Consider the following 18,051-nt stretch of genomic DNA (forward strand, 5'->3'; position numbering starts at 1 on the left):
GGTAGATTAATACATATAAAATTGAAAGATTAAAGTAATTTTAAAAAAAATTATAATTTATTAAAACTAGTTATTATCCATTAAAATTTAAATGACTTATTTTTATATATAAAAACATTAAATAATCAATAAAGGTGGACAGAATAAATATATTTTTAGTATGATTATAGTGAGCTTCAATAGGAAAATTAATAATTAATTAAATATCTATATTTAAATTAATTTAATAATTATCAAACAATTGCAATTGAAAACGGTGCCGTGTACTGAATGACTGATACAAGAATAGATGATTAATATTAATTCTTATCCACTTTCAAATTAAGACACCAATCAATTTCAAATAATTAGGCATGATTTTTAAGTTAATTAATTAAAATCCTGCATGCCCCCACCTCAATTCCCTGGGGATAACAACCCACCACCAAATTAAGCAATTAATAGGGCTTAAAGGATACTAAATTATTATTATTTTTATTAAATTTAAATTAATATATATATATAAAAAGCATTACACAGACAAAAAGTTTATAGAGACATGCATGATGTACCAAGTCCATTGTCTATCTCATCCCCTTATTAAAGTGGGATTATATTCTTTTTTAAAAAAAAAAATAAAGTAGATTTACATTTAAGATTTATTTAGAATTAAGAATTTCTCAATAAATCAATTTAGTTGATTTATTTTTTCATAATTGTTTTATTTTAAATAAAATATTTTGATTCCTTCTAATTTAAAATATTTTTATATTACATGATTTTACAAATTTTTTTTTATAAAATGTATCATAATCTTCATTAATATTTAAAAAGCGTAAAAATAGCCATCCTTTATTAAGTAATAAGTTTTTTTTGCCAACAAGAAACTTGCACTACAAAGCTGTAAATGTAGTAAATTATTACAATAAAAATTACTGAGAAGACAAGTCATACAAAAGCCAATCATGCGATAATGATCTACTTAAATAAAATTTAACACATTATCCGTCTAAATATCAAGTAATAAGCTTATGCTAAATTGTTAGCTCATTAATCATGAGGGTGCTCTAATATATAGATATACATTTTGATATGGTTGAAATAGAACTAAACTGTAATTGATCAATTTATAAAAGAGAATATATGAGGTGGTTGGTTTTTATAGACAGTCACTCAGACGCTCAAGTCAGTAAACTGATAGAATGGACGAATATAATAAATTGTTTTGAGTTTAGAATAAGTGTATAAAAATGCATATCTTGATCTATGTGTATATTTATTTTTATACTGTAAGAAAATGGAGTTGGTTATCAAATTTTCTAGAAATCCGACTAGTACAGCTAGTGGATAGAGGATCCCGTATTAATGTGGATTTGCTAAATTATATCCGCTAATGGTAACTTTTTATGAACGCCCGGTCTATTCTATAGAAGGCATGTAACACCCCTTACCCTATCAAAGAGTAGATAGAGCAAGGAATGTCACAAACTATACATTTTTAGATATATCAGGACTAAACAATTTCTTTTATCTGTAACTACCAAGTTTTTAGGTAATGCATGTAACTTTCATCAAGTGATTAAAATAAATGTGAGATTTCTAAACCAAAATTTTTCGGCAGAATTTCCTCTGTTTCATTAGCACTTTAACCTGTAATACATATGAACATCACACTAGTTTTGATTACATAATCTTTACAACTCACTCTATTTAATATGTACATGCCAAAATAAAACTGTACTATGACTCAGAGACTCAAAAGAACCAGCTATGATAATGGCCTTGATATCTGATGTAGACCTTTGATGAACTTCGCGTGCCTACTTTATCTACAACCTGCGTGAGGTAAAAACCAACACGCTGAGCTAAGGCTCAGTGGGTGATAACAACAAATAACAAAATAGCGTAAACAAGTTCACGTTTACAGATAATCAGAATAAAAACATCTTCTTTTTCCTTTATTGCACATTTTCTATTCATAGCAAATCACCACAGCTTAGTGCATGTAATAGATGCAAACATATTAACACTCACTAATAAGTTCACAAAATCAAGTATCAATCTTAACTAAGATCTTAGCCCTTATAAACACATAGTAGGATCGACCAGGTAGATAAGGAGTTATAACGGTAGGCACAGGGTGCCGAACGGTAGGCTCAGAGGCCAAATCTGTGATAGCAGAGCTCTGTGGCCATGCTTATGAGGTACCAGATATGTAACCTCAAATATAGATCATGTATCGGTAGCAGTACTGCGAACTCTGTATGTTTATATGGCATGCCATACCCTTATACTAACCTCGACTCCTATTACGTTTACCAGGGCCAAGCACTATTAATTCAATGTATCAATGTAAAATGCATACCATTTGAAGCTATTTGAATTCATTTTCCAAGTTACATATATCATATGCCAAGATTTACAATATGGAAAACTCATGGCAAATAGTGCAAAACTTTATTGACTTAGCATTTTAATGTAGAAAACTACATTCTGCCATATATTGCATCAACTTTTCAAGTAGTTTAGAGTTATAATGTAACTTCAGTTTCTTCATAAGAAATGTACATTTATGTCTTATCTTTCCAACAAGGTATGATTCATGCAATTCTGATCATCCTAACTTAAGTTATGAATTTTTCTTTACAAGCTGCTCAATCAGGTCTTAATCAGTCCAGTATTAGTACCTGTTTATAGTATCACAAAAATTATCAGATTCATACATTTCCATACAAATTAAAGCTTAAGTGTCTTCTACAAAGTTTTAGGTATAATTCTTAGGATTCATTTGGCACTAGTATTAACAAATTTCACTGAGTACATAATTAGTTATAGTATAATCAATACACACTGTTCCGGATGCACTAACTCTGTATCCAGTTTAGGTTCACTTCAAATTTTCATCATCTTACCTACAGATTCAGAATTTGGTCAATTCATGAAAGTTTTAGATCTTTGTCTTAGCTTTCATTTGGTATATCGTAGGCTTAATTTCAATAACCACACAATAAGTTATAAGAATATCAACACAAGCTGTCCTGTTACAACCTATTCTGCCAGATTTGCACTTTTAGCTCTCATGTTAAATTTCTTTACTCTAAGCCTTTCAAACATCATTTTAACATTCATATAACATATTTATACAATCAAAACAACATTTCCAGCAAGTAAAATCGACCCCTAATTTCACTTATTCATGGCAGAATCAAAGGAAAACAGAAAAATCATACAAACACCAAACCTTTCTTCGATTCCTTCTTTCTTTTCCTCTTCTAATCTCTAGCTATCTCCTTTCCCTTTGATGTTCCTTCACCTAGGTAGATTTATGTCTTAGGAAAGGATTGAATAAACTATAAATTAAAGCTCTATAAGGAAAATTCATGCATGAAGAAATGAGAAGATGTTATCTCCTTCACCTTTCTAAGCTTACCTTGGATTTTCAAGCTTGGTGTATATGGAACCCTAAACCTTTCTTCTTCAATTCTTTCACTATATGGCTGTTCCTTTAGCTCTTGATCTTAGGATAGATTTTGGTTAAAGGAAGAAGTTGTTTTGGTGAGGTTTGGCTTGGCTTTGGTGGAGTTTGGCTTGGCTTTGGTGGAAGGAAGACAAAACAAAGCTTTGGTTTTTTTCAATGGGTGAGCTACGGCAATGGTGGAGGAAGAAAGAAGAAAATCCCTTTTTCTTTTTTAAATTTTCTTTTTCATTTCTCCTTTCCTTAGTTAGGTGACACATGGAAAGTAAAATTTGACTTTTATGTTTTAACTTTCCATATTTACACTTTAACCCACTAAACTCTTTACCATGTTTCAATTTAGTTTGTTAAACTTACAATAATCATAGATTGACCTACTAAAATATGCTTTTAGCCTTTAGAAGTCCTTTTAAGCAAGCATGACGAATATAAACAAGCACCTCAAGCAAGCACGTCGGAAAACCCTAAGCACCTTTCGAAAGTGACTCGTTCCCGACTCGCTAATCACACTATCTGCTTTATTTCTGAATACGTCTGTTTCTTTATTTGAGTTTTCTATGATTTAGTTATTAGTAGTGAAATAGCCTAGCCCTACCTAGTGATGTCACTGCTCTAGCTATGTGTTTGAGGATGTTACAACTCTTCCCCTCGTAAGAAATTTCGTCCTCGAAATTTTACCTGCTTGAAATAGCTGTGGATATTGTTGCCTCATCACTTCTTCACTTTCCCATGTAGCTTCTTCTGCATTGTGATTTCTCCACAACACTTTAACTAAGGGAATCTTCTTGTTTCGTAATTCTTTCATTTCCCTTGCTAAAATTTTCACTGGTTCCTCTTCATAAGTTAGGTCAGATTGTACATCAATGGTTTCAGCTAGGATAACATGTGAAGGATCAGATCTGTATCTTCTTAACATGGATACATGAAAGACATTGTGTATTCTGTCTAACTCTGGAGGTAAAGCTAGCCTGTAGGCTACTGGACCCACACGCTCAATTATTTCATATGGACCAATAAACCGAGGGCTTAGCTTACCTTTCTTGCCAAATCTTAGCACTTTCTTCCATGGAGAAACTTTTAAAAACACTTTGTCTCCAACAGCAAATTCTATATCTTTTCTTCTCAAATCTGCATAGGATTTTTGCCTCTCTGTTGCAGCTTTCAATCTTTCTTTGATAATCTTCACCTTCTCCTCAGTCTGTCTTACCAACTCTGGACCTACAAGTTTAGCTTCACTAAGTTCTGTCCAGCATAATGGAGTTCTACATTTTCTACCATACAATGCTTCATAAGGGGCCATTTTAATACTAGCCTGATAACTATTGTTGTAAGCAAATTCCACTAGTGGGAGATATCTTTCCCAGCTTCCTTCAAATTCAATTGTACAACTTCTGAGCATATCTTCCAAAACTTGAATTACTCTTTCTGACTGGCCATCTGTCTGAGGATGAAAAGCTGTACTAAAATTCAATTTGTCCCTAGAGCTTCATGTAGTTTTTCCCAGAATATGGATGTGAATCTTGGATCTCTGTCTGATATGATAGAGATAGGAACACCATGCAGTCTCACAATTTCATTAATGTACAATTCTGCATACTTTTCTAATGTATAATCCATTCTGATTGGCAAGAAATGCGCTGATTTAGTTAACTTGTCAACTATTACCCAGATGGCATCTTTCTTCCTTGGTGTGAGTGGCAATCCTATTACAAAATCCATGGTAATTCTATCCCATTTCCATTCTGGTATAGCGATAGGCTGCAATAACCCTGATGGAACTTGATGCTCTGCTTTTACCCGTTGACACGTCAAACATTTTGTTACAAATTCAACTATATTTCTTTTCATACCCAGCCACCAATAATGCGCCTTCAGATCTTGATACATCTTAGTGCTACCTGGATGCATAACATATGGACTGTTGTGTGCCTCTATAAGAATACTCTGTTTCAGCTCTCCAATGTTAGGTACACATATTCTGTCACCATAGTACAAGTAACCATCATCACTTATCACATGTTTCTGCTTCTTCCCCTCTTGTACTTGTCTAGTCCATAAGGCTATCTCTGTATCTTCTTTCTGTGTTCTTTAATTTGTTGCAGTAAGTTGGGTCTAACTTTTAATTCTGCTACAATAGCTCCATCATCTGCTATAGTCAACCGCGCTTTTAATGCAAATAAGGATTTCCTGCTGAGTGCATCTGCTACCAAATTAGCTTTGCCTGGGTGATAATCAATAATGCAATCATAATCTTTCAGTAACTCTAGCCATCTTCTCTGTCTCAGGTTTAGCTCTTTCTGTGTGGGCAAGTATTTCAGACTTTTATGATCTGTATAAATGTAACATTTCTCACCATATAAGTAATGTCTCCATATCTTTAGTGCAAAAACTATGGCAGCCAGCTCTAGATCATGGGTAGGATAGTTCTTCTCATGTGGCTTCAGTTGTCTAGAAGCATAGGCAATCACTTTGCCTTCTTGCATCAAAACACATCCAAGTCCATTGTGAGAAGCATCACTGTATATTATAAATTCCTTGCCAGAAATAGGTTGTGTAAGTATTGGTGCTTCAGTGAGCATAGTCTTCAATCTGTCAAAGCTTGTCTGACATCTATCATCCCACACATACTTAACATTCTTATGTAGTAATTTAGTCAATGGAGCTGCTATAAGTGAAAACCCTTTCACAAACCGTCTGTAGTACCCAGCTAGACCCAAGAAACTCCTGATCTCTGCAACATTCTTTAGTGGCTTCCATTCTAGTACAGCTTTAATCTTCTGTGGATCTACCCTGATTGCCTCTGCTGATACAACATGTCCCAAAAATGTTATTTCATTGAGCCAAAAATCACATTTACTGAACTTAGCATAAAGTTGCTTTTCCCTCAGAGTCTGTAATACTATCCTCAAATGTCTGTCATGATCTTCCCTAGTTTTAGAGTATACCAGAATATCATCAATGAATACTACAACAAACTGGTCTAAATATGGATGGAAGATACGGTTCATTAGATCCATGAATGATGCAGGTGCATTTGTTAGCCCGAATGGCATAACCAGGAACTCATAATGTCCATATCGTGTCCTGAATGCAGTCTTAGGCACATCTGCCCCTTTAACTCTCAACTGATGGTAACCCAATCTCAAATCTATCTTAGAGAAAATACTGGCCCCTTTCAAATGATCAAACAAATCATCTATTCTGGGCAGTGGATATTTATTCTTTATAGTTACCTTATTCAATTGTCAGTAATCAATGCACAATCGAAGAGATCCATCTTTCTTTTTCACAAACAACACTGGTGCACCCCATGGTGAAACACTAGGTTGAATAAAGCCCTTATCAAGTAATTCTTGTAACTGTATTTTCAACTCTTTCAATTCTGTAGGAGCCATTCTGTACGGAGCAATTGAAATAGGTGCAGTGCCTGGCACAACTTCTATAGCAAAATCCACTTCCCTTTCTGGAGGTAACCCTGGCAACTCTTCAGGAAATACATCTGGAAAATGACATATTGTGGGTAGGTTTGACACACTAGGACCTTCCTTCTTAGTTTCAGTCACACTGGCTAGATAAGCTGTACAGCCTTTTCTAATCAATCTCCTAGCTGTAGTGACAGATATGACATTAGAGAGGTAATCTGACCTCTCACCCACAACTATAACCTCAGAACCCTCTAATGTTTTGAGTGTGACTCGCTTTAACTTACAATCAACTATGACATGATGTCTAGACAACCAATCCATGCCCAAAATCACATCAAACTCTCTAAAAGGTAACTCTATCAGGTCACCTAAAAAGGTATGACCTTGCACACATATAGGACAATCTCTGTAAACTCTATTCACAATCACAAGATGTCCTAAGGGATTGGTCACTGCTATGTCATGCTCTAAAGGTTCTACTTCAATTCCCTTCTCATTATTGATGGGTATGCTGGTGTATGAATGTGTGGAACCAGGATCAATTAATGCATAAATATGTTTGCCAAAGATAGAAAATTTACCAGCAATAACATCTGGTTTGTCCTGGTCTTCCCTTGCACGAATAGCATATGCCCTGGCAGGTGCTCTAGTGTCTGGTCTATCTACTGTCTCTGATACTCTGTGACTCTGAGCACTGCTAGATTCACCTCTACCTCTACCTCTGCCTCTAGACCCTGTCGGCAAAGATCTCTCTGTCTGTATAGGCTGCACTGATTGGCCTCTAGGACAATCCCTCATAAAGTGGTCTGAGCTTCCACATAAGTAGCAAGCCCCAGTCAATCTCCTACATACTCCACCATGTCTCCTGCCACAATGCTCACATACTGGTGGCAACCTTCTGCCTGGTCCTCCTGTACTGGATACTGAAGTAGTCTGCTGTCCAGACCTCACTACTGAACTCTGCCCCGGTCTCTGACTCTGCCTAGGTAGTCCTCTCTGCCCTGTCTGCTGAAATTCCCTATGTCTCTTACTACTTGTCTGAGATATAGAGGATTGTCCCTGATACTGGCTCTGGCTCCTTTTCTGTTGCCCTTTTTGCTTTCTTATATGTGTCATATATGTACATGCCAAAATGAGTTACAGCTATGATATGGTTCTGATGTAAATCTCTTCTTTGTGTCTTTAGGTCCTATAAAAGATGTCATCTGATTCACAGAGAGCAGCAGATGAAGAGGTAGAGTCATGCTCCCTCTGAGGCAGCTGCACCTGCTGCTGCTCCTCCACCTGCTGCTGCTGGCGGACCAGGGCAGGATGCATTGTTTCAGCAAATAGCTGAGTTGATTAGGAGGGTTACACAAAATGTACCAAAGGTACCACCACCACCTGTAGCAGTCCAGGTTCCCCCACCTGTGGTAGCTAGGCCTCCAATAGAAAAACTCAGAAAGTATGGTGCAACAGAATTTAGAGGTAAAAAGGAAGATGATCCTTCAGCTGCAGAATTCTGGTTAGAAAGTACAGAAAGGGTTTTACAGCAGCTACAGTGTTCACCAGTAGAGAGCTTGATGTGTGCAGTATCATTGCTAAAAGATGAAGCGTATCGATGGTGGACAACTTTAACACAGATGGTTCGACCAGAGCGCCAGACTTGGGAATTCTTTTTGTCAGAGTTAGAAGTCCTTTTAAGCAAGCATGACGAATATAAACAAGCACCTCAAGCAAGCACGTCGGAAAACCCTAAGCACCTTTCGAAAGTGACTCGTTCCCGACTCGCTAATCACACTGTCTGCTTTATTTCTGAATACGTCTGTTTCTTTATTTGAGTTTTCTATGATTCAGTTATTAGTAGTGAAATAGCCTAGCCCTACCTAGTGATGTCACTGCTCTAGCTATGTGTTTGAGGATGTTACAACTCTTTCTTCCTCCACCATTGCCGTAGCTCACCCATTGAAAAAAACCAAAGCTTTGTTTTGTCTTCCTTCCACCAAAGCCAAGCCAAACTCCACCAAAGCCAAGCCAAACCTCACCAAAACAACTTCTTCCTTTAACCAAAATCTATCCTAAGATCAAGAGCTAAAGGAACAGCCATAGAGTGAAAGAATTGAAGAAGAAAGGTTTAGGGTTCCATATACACCAAGCTTGAAAATCCAAGGTAAGCTTAGAAAGGTGAAGGAGATAACATCTTCTCATTTCTTCATGCATGAATTTTCCTTATAGAGCTTTAATTTATAGTTTATTCAATCCTTTCCTAAGACATAAATCTACCTAGGTGAAGGAACATCAAAGGGAAAGGAGATAGCTAGAGATTAGAAGAGGAAAAGAAAGAAGGAATCCAAGAAAGGTTTGGTGTTTGTATGATTTTTCTGTTTTTCTTTGATTCTGCCATGAATAAGTGAAATTAGGGGTCGATTTTACTTGCTGGAAATGTTGTTTTGCTTGTATAAATATGTTATATGAATGTTAAAATGATGTTTGAAAGGCTTAGAGTAAAGAAATTTAACATGAGAGCTAAAAGTGCAAATCTGGCAGAATAGGTTGTAACAGGACAGCTTGTGTTGATATTCTTATAACTTATTGTGTGGTTATTGAAATTAAGCCTAAGATATACCAAATGAAAGCTAAGACAAAGATCTAAAACTTTCATGAATTGACCAAATTCTGAATCTGTAGGTAAGATGATGAAAATTTGAAGTGAACCTAAACTGGATACAGAGTTAGTGCATCCGGAACAGTGTGTAGTGATTATACTTTAACCTGTAATACATATGAACATCACACTAGTTTTGATTACATAATCTTTACAACTCACTCTATTTAATATGTACATGCCAAAATAAAACTGTACTATGACTCAGAGACTCAAAAGAACCAGCTATGATAATGGCCTTGATATCTGATGTAGACCTTTAATGAACTTCGCGTGCCTACTTTATCTACAACCTGCGTGAGGTAAAAACCAACACGCTGAGCTAAGGCTCAGTGGGTGATAACAACAAATAAAAAAATAGCGTAAACAAGTTCACGTTTACAGATAATCAGAATAAAAATATCTTCTTTTTCCTTTATTGCACATTTTCTATTCATAGCAAATCACCACAGCTTAGTGCATGTAATAGATGCAAACATATTAACACTCACTAATAAGTTCACAAAATCAAGTATCAATCTTAACTAAGATCTTAGCCCTTATAAACACATAGTAGGATCGACCAGGTAGATAAGGAGTTATAACGGTAGGCACAGGGTGCCGAACGGTAGGCTCAGAGGCCAAATCTGTGATAGCAGAGCTCTGTGGCCATGCTTATGAGGTACCAGATATGTAACCTCAAATATAGATCATGTATCGGTAGCAGTACTGCGAACTCTGTATGTTTATATGGCATGCCATACCCTTATACTAACCTCGACTCCTATTACGTTTACCAGGGCCAAGCACTATTAATTCAATGTATCAATGTAAAATGCATACCATTTGAAGCTATTTGAATTCATTTTCCAAGTTACATATATCATATGCCAAGATTTACAATATGGAAAACTCATGGCAAATAGTGCAAAACTTTATTGACTTAGCATTTTAATGTAGAAAACTACATTCTGCCATATATTGCATCAACTTTTCAAGTAGTTTAGAGTTATAATGTAACTTCAGTTTCTTCATAAGAAATGTACATTTATGTCTTATCTTTCCAACAAGGTATGATTCATGCAATTCTGATCATCCTAACTTAAGTTATGAATTTTTCTTTACAAGCTGCTCAATCAGGTCTTAATCAGTCCAGTATTAGTACCTGTTTATAGTATCACAAAATTATCAGATTCATACATTTCCATACAAATTAAAGCTTAAGTGTCTTCTACAAAGTTTTAGGTATAATTCTTAAGATTCATTTGGCACTGGTATTAACAAATTTCACTGAGTACATAATTAAAATTTGACTTTTATGTTTTAACTTTCCATATTTACACTTTAACCCACTAAACTCTTTACCATGTTTCAATTTAGTTTTTTAAACTTTCAATAATTATAGATTGACCTACCTCAAACACATAGCTAGAGCAGTGACATCACTAGGTAGGGCTAGGCTATTTCACTAAGCATATTTTAGTAGGTCAATCTATGATTATTGAAAGTTTAAAAAACTAAATTGAAACATGGTAAAGAGTTTAGTGGGTTAAAGTGTAAATATGGAAAGTTAAAACATAAAAGTCAAATTTTACTTTCCATGTGTCACCTAACTAAGGAAAGGAGAAATGAAAAAGAAAATTTAAAAAAGAAAAAGGGATTTTCTTCTTTCTTCCTCCACCATTGCCGTAGCTCACCCATTGAAAAAAACCAAAGCTTTGTTTTGTCTTCCTTCCACCAAAGCCAAGCCAAACTCCACCAAAGCCAAGCCAAACCTCACCAAAACAACTTCTTCCTTTAACCAAAATCTATCCTAAGATCAAGAGCTAAAGGAACAGCCATATAGTGAAAGAATTGAAGAAGAAAGGTTTAGGGTTCCATATACACCAAGCTTGAAAATCCAAGGTAAGCTTAGAAAGGTGAAGGAGATAACATCTTCTCATTTCTTCATGCATGAATTTTCCTTATAGAGCTTTAATTTATAGTTTATTCAATCCTTTCCTAAGACATAAATCTACCTAGGTGAAGGAACATCAAAGGGAAAGGAGATAGCTAGAGATTAGAAGAGGAAAAGAAAGAAGGAATCGAAGAAAGGTTTGGTGTTTGTATGATTTTTCTGTTTTCCTTTGATTCTGCCATGAATAAGTGAAATTAGGGGTCGATTTTACTTGCTGAAAATATTATTTTGATTGTATAAATATGTTATATGAATGTTAAAATGATGTTTGAAAGGCTTAGAGTAAAGAAATTTAACATGAGAGCTAAAAGTGCAAATCTGGCAGAATAGGTTGTAACAGGACAGCTTATGTTGATATTCTTATAACTTATTGTGTTTTTATTGAAATTAAGCCTAAGATATACCAAATGAAATCTAAGACAAAGATCTAAAACTTTCATGAATTGACCAAATTCTGAATCTGTAGGTAAGATGATGAAAATTTGAAGTGAACCTAAACTGGATACAGAGTTAGTGCATCCGGAACAGTGTGTATTGATTATACTATAACTAATTATGTACTCAGTGAAATTTGTTAATACTAGTGCCAAATGAATCCTAAGAATTATATCTAAAACTTTGTAGAAGACACTTAAGCTTTAATTTGTATGGAAATGTATGAATCTGATAATTTTTGTGATACTATAAACAGGTACTAATACTGGACTGATTAAGACCTGATTGAGCAGCTTGTAAAGAAAAATTCATAACTTAAGTTAGGATGATCAGAATTGCATGAATCATACCTTGTTGGAAAGATAAGACATAAATGTACATTTCTTATGAAGAAACTGAAGTTACATTATAACTCTAAACTACTTGAAAAGTTGATGCAATATATGGCAGAATGTAGTTTTCTACATTAAAATGCTAAGTCAATAAAGTTTTGCACTATTTGCCATGAGTTTTCCATATTGTAAATCTTGGCATAAGATATATGTAACTTGGAAAATGAATTCAAATAGCTTCAAATGGTATGCATTTTACATTGATACATTGAATTAATAGTGCTTGGCCCTGGTAAACGTAATAGGAGTCGAGGTTAGTATAAGGGTATGGCATGCCATATAAACATACAGAGTTCGCAGTACTGCTACCGATACATGATCTATATTTGAGGTTACATATCTGGTACCTCATAAGCATGGCCACAGAGCTCTGCTATCACAGATTTGGCCTCTGAGCCTACCGTTCGGCACCCTGTGCCTACCGTTATAACTCCTTATCTACCTGTTCGATCCTACTATGTGTTTATAAGGGCTAAGATCTTAGTTAAGATTGATACTTGATTTTGTGAACTTACTAGTGAGTGTTAATGTGTTTGCATCTATTACATGCACTAAGCTGTGGTGATTTGCTATGAATAGAAAATGTGCAATAAAGGAAAAAGAAGATGTTTTTATTCTGATTATCTGTAAACGTGAACTTGTTTACGCTATTTTGTTATTTGTTGTTATCACCCACTGAGCCTTAGCTCAGCGTGTTGGTTTTTACCTCACGCAGGTTGTAGATAAAGTAGGCACGCGAAGTTCATCAAAGGTCTACATCAGATATCAAGGCCATTATCATAGCTGGTTCTTTTGAGTCTCTGAGTCATAGTACAGTTTTATTTTGGCATGTACATATTAAATAGAGTGAGTTGTAAAGATTATGTAATCAAAACTAGTGTGATGTTCATATGTATTACAGGTTAAAGTGCTAATGAAACAGAGGAAATTCTGCCGAAAAATTTTGGTTTAGAAATCTCACATTTATTTTAATCACTTGATGAAAGTTACATGCATTACCTAAAAACTTGGTATTTACAGATAAAAGAAATTGTTTAGTCCTGATATATCTAAAAAGGTATAGTTTGTGACATTTCTTGCTCTATCTACTCTTTGATAGGGTAAGGGGTGTTACAATTAGTGGTATCAGAGCAAAGGTTTAGGCGATTCTAGGTCATAGTATGTAGGTGTATATGTGTCATATATGTACATGCCAAAATGAGTTACAGCTATGATATGGTTCTGATGTAAATCTCTTCTTTGTGTCTTTAGGTCCTATAAAAGATGTCATCTGAGTCACAGAGAGCAGCAGATGAAGAGGTAGAGAGTCATGCTCCCTCTGAGGCAGCTGCACCTGCTGCTGCTCCTCCACCTGCTGCTGCTCCTCCACCTGCTGCTGCTGGCGGACCAGGGCAGGATGCATTGTTTCAGCAAATAGCTGAGTTGATTAGGAGGGTTACACAAAATGTACCAGAGGTACCACCACCACCTGTAGCAGTCCAGGTTCCCCCACCTGTGGTAGCTAGGCCTCCAATAGAAAAACTCAGAAAGTATGGTGCAACAGAATTTAGAGGTAAAAAGGAAGATGATCCTTCAGCTGCAGAATTCTGGTTAGAAAGTACAGAAAGGGTTTTACAGCAGCTACAGTGTTCACCAGTAGAGAGCTTGATGTGTGCAGTATCATTGCTAAAAGATGAAGCGTATCGATGGTGGACAACTTTAACACAGATGGTTCGACCAGAGCGCCAGACTTGGGAATTCTTTTTGTCAGAGTTTAAAAAGAAGTATGTTGGGGCCTTATATATAGAGGAGAGAAGGAGGGAGTTCTTATACCTCAGACAGGGCAGGCTTACAGTAACTGAGTACGAGCGAGAATTTGTCCGACTTAGTAAGTATGCCACGGAGATAGTTCCTACAGAGGAAGAGAGATGTAGACGCTTTGAGCAGGGATTACATGCTGATATCAGGATGTACCTCACAGCTATGCATATCAAGGAACTTTCAGTTTTAGTAGAGACGGCCCACAGCCTAGAACGAATTAAAGAAGAAGAGCAAAGTAGAAAGCAAAAAGGGCAACAGAAAAGGAGTATAGGACAATCTCTGTAAACTCTATTCACAACCACAAGATGTCCTAAGGGATTGGTCACTGCTATGTCATGCTCTAAAGGTTCTACTTCAATTCCCTTCTCATTATTGATGGGTATTCTGGTGTATGAATGTGTGGAACCAGGATCAATTAATGCATAAATATGTTTGCCAAAGATAGAAAATTTACCAGCAATAACATCTGGTTTGTCCTGGTCTTCCCTTGCACGAATAGCATATGCCCTGGCAGGTGCTCTAGTGTCTGGTCTATCTACTGTCTCTGATACTCTGTGACTCTGAGCACTGCTAGATTCACCTCTACCTCTACCTCTGCCTCTAGACCCTGTCGGCAAAGATCTCTCTGTCTGTATAGGCTGCACTGATTGGCCTCTAGGACAATCCCTCATAAAGTGGTCTGAGCTCCACATAAGTAGCAAGCCCCAGTCAATCTCCTACATACTCCACCATGTCTCCTGCCACAATGCTCACATACTGGTGGCAACCCTCTGCCTGGTCCTCCTGTACTGGATACTGAAGTAGTCTGCTGTCCAGACCTCACTACTGAACTCTGCCCCGGTCTCTGACTCTGCCTAGGTAGTCCTCTCTGCCCTTTCTACTGAAATTCCCTATGTCTCTTACTACTTGTCTGAGATATAGAGGATTGTCCCTGATACTGGCTCTGGCTCCTTTTCTGTTGCCCTTTTTGCTTTCTACTTTGCTCTTCTTCTTTAATTCGTTCTAGGCTGTAGGCCGTCTCTACTAAAACTGAAAGTTCCTTGATATGCATAGCTGTGAGGTACATCCTGATATCAGCATGTAATCCCTGCTCAAAGCGTCTACATCTCTCTTCCTCTGTAGGAACTATCTCCGTGGCATACTTACTAAGTCGGACAAATTCTCGCTCGTACTCAGTTACTGTAAGCCTGCCCTGTCTGAGGTATAAGAACTCCCTCCTTCTCTCCTCTATATATAAGGCCCCAACATACTTCTTTTTAAACTCTGACAAAAAGAATTCCCAAGTCTGGCGCTCTGGTCGAACCATCTGTGTTAAAGTTGTCCACCATCGATACGCTTCATCTTTTAGCAATGATACTGCACACATCAAGCTCTCTACTGGTGAACACTGTAGCTGCTGTAAAACCCTTTCTGTACTTTCTAACCAGAATTCTGTAGCTGAAGGATCATCTTCCTTTTTACCTCTAAATTCTGTTGCACCATACTTTCTGAGTTTTTCTATTGGAGGCCTAGCTACCACAGGTGGGGGAACCTGGACTGCTACAGGTGGTGGTGGTACCTCTGGTACATTTTGTGTAACCCTCCTAATCAACTCAGCTATTTGCTGAAACAATGCATCCTGCCCTGGTCCGCCAGCAGCAGCAGGTGGAGGAGCAGCAGCAGGTGCAGCTGCCTCAGAGGGAGCATGACTCTCTACCTCTTCATCTGCTGCTCTCTGTGACTCAGATGACATCTTTTATAGGACCTAAAGACACAAAGAAGAGATTTACATCAGAACCATATCATAGCTGTAACTCATTTTGGCATGTACATATATGACACATATACACCTACATACTATGACCTAGAATCGCCTAAACCTTTGCTCTGATACCACTAATTGTAACACCCCTTACCCTATCAAAGAGTAGATAGAGCAAGAAATGTCACAAACTATACCTTTTTAGATATATCAGGACTAAACAATTTCTTTTATCTGTAAATACCAAGTTTTTAGGTAATGCATGTAACTTTCATCAAGTGATTAAAATAAATGTGAGATTTCTAAACCAAAATTTTTCGGCAGAATTTCCTCTGTTTCATTAGCACTTTAACCTGTAATACATATGAACATCACACTAGTTTTGATTACATAATCTTTACAACTCACTTTATTTAATATGTACATGCCAAAATAAAACTGTACTATGACTCAGAGACTCAAAAGAACCAGCTATGATAATGGCTTTGATATCTGATGTAGACCTTTGATGAACTTCGCGTGCCTACTTTATCTACAACCTGCGTGAGGTAAAAACCAACACGCTGAGCTAAGGCTCAGTGGGTGATAACAACAAATAACAAAATAGCGTAAACAAGTTCACGTTTACAGATAATCAGAATAAAAACATCTTCTTTTTCCTTTATTGCACATTTTCTATTCATAGCAAATCACCACAGCTTAGTGCATGTAATAGATGCAAACATATTAACACTCACTAGTAAGTTCACAAAATCAAGTATCAATCTTAACTAAGATCTTAGCCCTTATAAACACATAGTAGGATCGACCAGGTAGATAAGGAGTTATAACGGTAGGCACAGGGTGCCGAACGGTAGGCTCAGAGGCCAAATCTGTGATAGCAGAGCTCTGTGGCCATGCTTATGAGGTACCAGATATGTAACCTCAAATATAGATCATGTATCGGTAGCAGTACTGCGAACTCTGTATGTTTATATGACATGCCATACCCTTATACTAACCTCGACTCCTATTACGTTTACCAGGGCCAAGCACTATTAATTCAATGTATCAATGTAAAATGCATACCATTTGAAGCTATTTGAATTCATTTTCCAAGTTACATATATCTTATGCCAAGATTTACAATATGGAAAACTCATGGCAAATAGTGCAAAACTTTATTGACTTAGCATTTTAATGTAGAAAACTACATTCTGCCATATATTGCATCAACTTTTCAAGTAGTTTAGAGTTATAATGTAACTTCAGTTTCTTCATAAGAAATGTACATTTATGTCTTATCTTTCCAACAAGGTATGATTCATGCAATTCTAATCATCCTAACTTAAGTTATGAATTTTTCTTTACAAGCTGCTCAATCAGGTCTTAATCAGTCCAGTATTAGTACATGTTTATAGTATCACAAAAATTATCAGATTCATACATTTCCATACAAATTAAAGCTTAAGTGTCTTCTACAAAGTTTTAGGTATAATTCTTAGAATTCATTTGGCACTGGTATTAACAAATTTCACTGAGTACATAATTAGTTATAGTATAATCAATACACACTGTTCTGGATGCACTAACTCTGTATCCAGTTTAGGTTCACTTCAAATTTTCATCATCTTACCTACAGATTCAGAATTTTGTCAATTCATGAAAGTTTTAGATCTTTGTCTTAGCTTTCATTTGGTATATCTTAGGCTTAATTTCAATAACCACACAATAAGTTATAAGAATATCAACACAAGCTGTCCTGTTACAACCTATTCTGCCAGATTTGCACTTTTAGCTCTCATGTTAAATTTCTTTACTCTAAGCCTTTCAAACATCATTTTAACATTCATATAACATATTTATACAATCAAAACAACATTTCCAGCAAGTAAAATCGACCCCTAATTTCACTTATTCATGGCAGAATCAAAGGAAAACAGAAAAATCATACAAACACCAAACCTTTCTTCGATTCCTTCTTTCTTTTCCTCTTCTAATCTCTAGCTATCTCCTTTCCCTTTGATATTCCTTCACCTAGGTAGATTTATGTCTTAGGAAAGGATTGAATAAACTATAAATTAAAGCTCTATAAGGAAAATTCATGCATGAAGAAATGAGAAGATGTTATCTCCTTCACCTTTCTAAGCTTACCTTGGATTTTCAAGCTTGGTGTATATGGAACCCTAAACCTTTCTTCTTCAATTCTTTCACTATATGGCTGTTCCTTTAGCTCTTGATCTTA

At 36.1% G+C, this 18,051-nt stretch overlaps 1 protein-coding gene across 1 annotated transcript; it reads right to left on the bottom strand.

The window, feature by feature from the left end:
• Window positions 1-233: 233 nt before the first annotated feature.
• LOC122725011 lies at window positions 234-4,754 on the bottom strand. Its single transcript, XM_043961417.1, has 3 exons — window positions 4,490-4,754; window positions 4,133-4,327; window positions 234-274 (listed from the first exon to the last, which is right to left on the bottom strand). The coding sequence occupies exons 1-3, from the start codon at window positions 4,752-4,754 to the stop codon at window positions 234-236; spliced, it is 501 nt and encodes a 166-aa protein (XP_043817352.1).
• Window positions 4,755-18,051: the final 13,297 nt, after the last annotated feature.

This window comes from Manihot esculenta, chromosome 11, assembly GCF_001659605.2.
Source record: "Manihot esculenta cultivar AM560-2 chromosome 11, M.esculenta_v8, whole genome shotgun sequence".
Lineage (NCBI taxonomy): Eukaryota > Viridiplantae > Streptophyta > Magnoliopsida > Malpighiales > Euphorbiaceae > Manihot > Manihot esculenta.

Bases quoted from the DNA above. Each gene is read 5' to 3' on its own strand.
- LOC122725011 (XM_043961417.1), bottom strand. From the start codon at position 4,754: ATGGCCCCTTATGAAGCATTGTATGGTAGAAAATGTAGAACTCCATTA. The intron at 4,328-4,489 runs GTAAGCTAAGCC...ATGTTATCCTAG, and splicing joins GCTAAGATTTGGCAAGAAAG to CTGAAACCATTGATGTACAA. The intron at 275-4,132 runs GTAAAATTTCGA...TTCTTGTATCAG, and splicing joins TCCACAGCTATTTCAAGCAG to TCATTCAGTACACGGCACCG.